The 5,864-nt window shown below is 35.8% G+C and overlaps 1 protein-coding gene across 3 annotated transcripts; it reads right to left on the reverse strand.

Annotated features, from left to right (window-relative positions):
* Nucleotides 1-246: 246 nt before the first annotated feature.
* Nucleotides 247-5,198, reverse strand: LOC103717845 (FKBP-like peptidyl-prolyl cis-trans isomerase family protein). 3 transcript variants are annotated; one of them, XM_008806385.6, is made up of 6 exons: nt 4,838-5,197; nt 3,216-3,286; nt 3,027-3,113; nt 1,038-1,187; nt 829-888; nt 247-571 (listed from the first exon to the last, which is right to left on the reverse strand). In XM_008806385.6, exons 1-6 carry the CDS (start codon nt 5,100-5,102, stop codon nt 509-511), a joined length of 696 nt encoding a protein of 231 aa, XP_008804607.3. In that variant the 5' UTR covers nt 5,103-5,197; the 3' UTR covers nt 247-508. The 3 variants fall into 3 exon arrangements, with proteins under 3 accessions (XP_008804607.3, XP_008804614.3, XP_088568790.1); XM_008806392.6 differs by lacking the exon at nt 829-888 and having other exon boundaries at nt 4,838-5,196; XM_088712664.2 differs by lacking the exon at nt 247-571 and having other exon boundaries at nt 592-888; nt 4,838-5,198.
* Between the last annotated feature and the right edge of the window lie 666 nt (nt 5,199-5,864).

Consider the following 5,864-nt stretch of genomic DNA (forward strand, 5'->3'; position numbering starts at 1 on the left):
GCACCTCAAGTGAATAAAATTTCTCTTATCGCATCTCGCTCATCAGCTGCTCTTCGTAGTCTCAAGCTCTTGTGAGACGATGAGTACTTTACTATGTTAGAGCTGGCATCGACTGTAGCTTTAGAGGAGTGATTTCCACAAGTCACCAACCATTGTACAACTTGGATTTTGTATCGTGTTGCATCCTCTCAGAATTTCTCTTATACCAGTCAAATTAAAACATGAGGGGAGAGGGGGAGAGAGAGAGAGAGAGAGAGAATGCATCACTGTAATACTATAGATGCTGCTTCTTTAGGAAAAAAAGAACCATTCACTGGATTTGTAAAAGTACAGCATACTGTTCACAAGATTGTGAAGAGAATCTAAGCACCTTTTCTGTTGTCAAAGAAAATGTTGATAAAGAACAGAATTCCAATTTCTTTCTTCTCTTTAAAGGAAAAAAAACACTGGAGTAAGCATGGAAAAAGGAAAACATCAAAACCACATGGTTCTCCCCAAAATGGAAGGATTACTTTCCATTTGGAGGCATTACTCGCAAAAGCTCCACATCCAGTTCAAAGGTAGCCCCTGGCTGCATTATAAGCATGAATAAACATGGTGTTAGAGATGGCTAAGTGGTTCCTATATGAACAAGTGAAAACTTGGGATGAACTTTCCTGCAGGCTAAGTGAACACACTCATAATTAAATGCTATAAAAATGAGCACTTGGAAAAACGTCTTGGGCTGGTTCAATTTGAGGCTCACACTTTGTATATTATAAAAAAAAACTCCAACCATCTTATCCAGAAAAGAAAAACATAATTCCAAATTCTTAATGTGGTTTTTACCGGTATTTCATTCATTCCCTTTTTTCCATAGCCAGCCTCTGGAGGAACTATTGCTACTCTCTATAAAATTGAGATGGAACATAGATATTAGAAATCCAATCATTAAAATTAAAAGGAAAGCACTTATGTCAGAGTGAGAATATAACTGGTATTTATATTTTTTGAGAAGATGTATAATACAATGGATGCTCGATATTACTGAAATCTACCTTTCCTCCTACTTTCATCCCTTCTGTTATTGAGTACATTGCTGGTGGGGGTTTTGGCGCAGCCTGGGCTGAATAAAGGCCATTTGCATTGTCCACAAATTCACGCTTCCTTTCTTTGCCTGGTGGTGACCCAACAGTGAATTCATAAGGCTACAAGAGCACAGAGGAGCTTTGTCAATACCAGCTTTAAAGTTCAGCTTGGATGAATAGCACAGAATCAGAATAAATATTTAGACTTTGAGGTTTAAAAAGATATGCTTTAAGCAGTATTTCCAACAGATTGAGATTTGACAGTTCATCACACCAGATACATCATAGATATAGATAATCAAGTCAATTTATAGCGAAGGTAAATATAGTTCATAGATATGGATATAGGTAAAATAGTACCCATGGGTCTCCCTCCCTCTGTCACTCATTCAAAAAAGAAAGACTACTAATTTCATCCAAGAATTTCTATGAAGGCTCAAAAAATCTCCAACCTACAGCACTACATTTCGGAAAGCGAACATATAAACAGCATAATAAATTATTTCACATGCCAAACAAATAAGTAGTTATACATGGTATTCTGCTCCATGCTTACGGTAGAAAGAAAACTTATGAATCATGGCCCATCCAAGATGCTTATGTCCTTGTTGCATCTGGACTTGGTGTATCTTTTGCTTGATTATGTTGTGTTCTAGTACCAAGGTACTTGGCAAAAGAGTTGGCTTCACCCTGCTCCAAAGTTGTTGCACTTGAACTAAAAATTCCCTTCTGCTGATGGATAGTGGTTTCTTATTGTCATTTTCGACAAGATCACCTCTTTTTGAGCAATTTATTGGTTGACATTTTATGGAATTTCTTATACTTTTGATGTGGCACTGTATCTTGTGCTTCTGATCACTGCATTTATTTTCTTCATGAATTTATGTGATTTCCCATCCTTTCATCAAAAAAAGGAAACAAAAAGAAAAAAACACTCTATCACAGCCCAAAATATGCAAATCTTAATTGGAGCTGCAGTTTGACCAAGCTTCAAGAGGAGGATAAAACTATCTTTCCAGAGTCAATTCCGATAAGATCACTTTTTTTTCCTCATCAAATTGGCAGCAATAAGCATGATCTTGTTGTTGAACTACTGAAATCCCAGCTATTTGGCTCTTGATTAATATAACAGAAGGTCAATTATCAATATTCTTTTACTATTGGCTTCAAATCAACGGCTTAGGGATCTGTGTCAGTTTACTTTTCTTCCACATATGGATCTCATTTGTAGATAACTCCATGCCATCAGCTTGATATCAATTCTTGGGTTCAGAGAATGGCTTAAGTCTCTGAAAACCCGATAGTCTGCTCATTGATGTTCTGATATTCATACATTTGGATGATGCCATCTTTGTGTTAAGCCCAGTAGAAAACCATATATTTTCCCTCCCTAAACGCAAATATTTCTTGGGATTTTATTAATCCATCCTAAAAATGATGGTATGAATTTCTTTACGGAAAAATGGGCTATTGAATAATACAGATGTTTCAAGGGTAAGTTTCTATGCTAGAACTCGCACAGCATACTTGATCAGATAGCCAATGTACTTTCTAACTGCATAAAACTATCATCTCTAAATCTACTGAAAGATTTTTTAAAGTTTTTATTTTGAGACTGAAAATTATTTAATGTTGCAAAAGAAATTTATTGATTTAACTTTACAAAACCTAAGTAAATGTGATGTAGAATGTCTATTAATATATATCCACTGTCTTCTATACTAATTTTTTTATATATAACAGGGATCCATTATAGCGGTGGTAGTCCGCTAGATACTAGTTGATTTGCACTTTATGACATAAAATCTTCTAGGAATGATATATCCTTGTCATTTCAGGACAAATAAATTATATAAGAATGAATGTACAGTATACACTTGAAAGAATTTTTGAAGGAAAGACTGCTGCTATTTATCTAATTTACATAAATTTATAGCAAGTCACATTTGTGAAAAAAACCTGTGCAATACTGCGGTTTCCAGCTAAAAGCTTAGATTCACGACTTGACACAGCTGTAATGCCACGATATAAGCAATCAAAATGTACCTACAAGCACACATGTTGTAAAATTTGAGCTTTTATATTTTTTCTCTGGGAGAATTTCTATCACTTCCTCAAGAAAAATATGCACTTAGTTTCGAATCTAACCTGCACTGTTGAACCTTTCTCAGCTTTTGGGCCCTTTCCTTCAGTAATATCATAATACTTCAATCCATCAGCTGTTTTGAACATTTAGATTTCAGAATCATCGAAAAACAATAAGGGAAATGGTAGGCATACTGTTCAGTGCTCGGAGAGATTTGAAATAAGTTTATCCAAGTGGACAATAAGTCATGAGTTACTGGATGTCAAAACTAATAATTTGTGGACCCTGTATTTTCAGTTCTATTAAGGCTTTCATTTTGTTTCACAAACTCTGGTAAGACCAACATGTCCGGCTACGCAGCATGTATTTAGAAACCAAATTGTAACTCTCCCTAGAGCTGCCTGGATTAATCACATAGCATTTAAATGGAATTTTAACAACACTCTTTATAATTTTGAATTAGAATCTAGATATGTAAGATTCCAAGTCAACATCAGAAAACCAAACTGTTATTGCAATGCTTGCTCGTGGTGCAGCAAAATTAGCATAGTTTCTGTGGGATTTCCCATTACATATTGCATGCGATTCAAGGAGGTTATGTATTCTGTCTAGTATGATAAACAACAAACTGCAGCTTCAGCCGTAAACAAATTGGCTTTCGTCAAAAAAAAAACCCATAAACAAATTGGCAAAGAGAAGAAAACTGCACAATGCGACAATAAATTTTAAGCAGAACCATGCGAAGAAAATCCACAAGATTAGGCACAATTTCAATTGTAGAAACACAAGGTCAAAGAATCTAACTGATCCATTACTAAAAGGTCCATCAACAGTTGTTGAGGCTGCAACATCAAGAGAATTGGGGCTAAAACCTAAAACTGAAGTGCTGCAGGCCCTGAACATCCCTAGATGATTCAGAATGGAAACTCCAAGGGGGTAGCTCCTACCTGTCTTGCGAAGGGTCGAGCATTAGTCCACATGTCAAGAGGAGGTTTCCTATCCCCTCATTCTATCCAGTGTCAGCATACTTCTTTCTGTTTCACTTTTATGGTTTTTCAGTAAAGATGGGGAACTCATTATGCCTCATCTTGATATCTTGGACGGTTTATGGTATGTCCATTATTCTCTTCACTTCCTAATGTTGTTATTTTGTTTGCGTATGACCAACAACATCGCCCGCAAAAAGGGAAAAAATAAAAATAAAACAAATGTAACAGTTCAATTTAAATGCCACAGAAAGAGAACTTCCTACTCTGAAAATTCAAATGGCGAGTAACAAATTATAAAGAAATTCTAATTCAGTTCCCTGAACTGGATTCCTTCAACATGCCAAATTCAATAGAACTTAATCACCCAAAACTGATCTACAGAGTAAAAGGGCCACTAGTCCAATAACAATAACTTCAATACCAAAAAAGGAAAGGACAAAAAAAATTGGATGACAATGCACAAAGCCAATTTTACCAAATGTATTCTTCCACTATCCAACAAATCATCCAAAACCAAAAAAAAAAAAAGTTCATTGGAAACACACAAAAAGATAGACATAAAAACAAAAAGAGAAAGAAGCACACAAAAAGATAACATCAGGTATAGAATCCATTCATGAGATAGAGAAAGGTTAAGATACGGGAATATAGAATCCATCTATGAGATAGAGAAAGGTTAAGATAAGGAGACTAACGGCTAGTCATGTACTCCTCAGGAGAGATGGCCTTCCTGCCCCTCCTCTCTCTGGCTTGCGAGGGAAGGGAGAGTGCAGCCAAGTTGAAGGGCAGAACAGAGATCAGAAGAGCATCTCTTCTTGATATGAGCAGTGGAAGGACATTAGGACTCGGCTGTTGCAATAGCTTCTTGTGTGCTGCTGCTGCTGCTGTTGTCTCGATGGGTGGAGAGTAGAGGAGAGTGTCATCAATAAGTGCTTTGGGGAAGCTATGAATTGAAGCCATGGCCGTTGGAATGGTGGGAGTTAAGGGAGCCCGGGAAGAACCGCAATCCTCCAAGTATATCCAGTCCCTGATAAAATTCCAGGAATAACCCACCCATCTGCACTAACGAAATTCCTCAAGTACCCTTCAGGTCGGTGAGGGAATCGGCCCGAGTGGCACACGGATCAGATCGGATATAAATAGATTGAAAATATATTAATTTAAATTAATTTGTTTATTAAATAGACCAAATATCTATATCCTAATCATTTTATTAAACAGATAATTTAGTCCAATTTACAATAAGTTGAAATGAGTTAAATGGTTAAACATTATCATCCCCACCTTTAGGTAGAATTCCAATTATTTCATCAATTGAGTTTGCAACTTATTTTCTAAAATTAGCTGGAATCGTCATGTTCATGCCACATGCGAACAATATCGCATAATTCACTTTCAAATATATTCAGAAATTTCAAACATGTCAATTTATGAATCTTAGCTTTGCTAATATTGATGCCTCAACCAATAATATGGGCATTGAGCTATATAGCAAACCAAGTGCAAAACTATTTTTAATATTTTCTTTTCCAAACAAACTAATAGGAGGATACATCATTAAGCATGATACATGCCAAAAAAATATATCAGTTTTGCAGTCTTACAAAAATAGAAGGGTAACAATCTTATTTTTTTCGGAAAAAAAGGGCAATAGAAACCAACAGTTGGCATGTGTGATAAAATTTTTATCGAAAAAATTCTGAAAAGGTTATGAGAATTTTG

The sequence above is a fragment of the Phoenix dactylifera genome, chromosome 16, assembly GCF_051530095.1.
Source record: "Phoenix dactylifera cultivar Ajwa chromosome 16, Ajwa_hap1_PhDact_Kaust_v1.1, whole genome shotgun sequence".
NCBI lineage: Eukaryota > Viridiplantae > Streptophyta > Magnoliopsida > Arecales > Arecaceae > Phoenix > Phoenix dactylifera.

What these genes read in the sequence shown, in the direction of transcription:
- LOC103717845 (XM_088712664.2), bottom strand. Translation starts at nt 5,102, where the DNA reads ATGGCTTCAATTCATAGCTTCCCCAAAGCACTTATTGATGACACTCTC. An exon ending in TGAGGAGTACATGACTAGCC is followed by an intron (nt 3,287 to 4,837) that starts GTTAGTCTCCTT and finishes TGTTCAAAACAG; the next exon opens with CTGATGGATTGAAGTATTAT. An exon ending in GAAACCGCAGTATTGCACAG is followed by an intron (nt 1,188 to 3,026) that starts GTTTTTTTCACA and finishes GTGCTCTTGTAG; the next exon opens with CCTTATGAATTCACTGTTGG.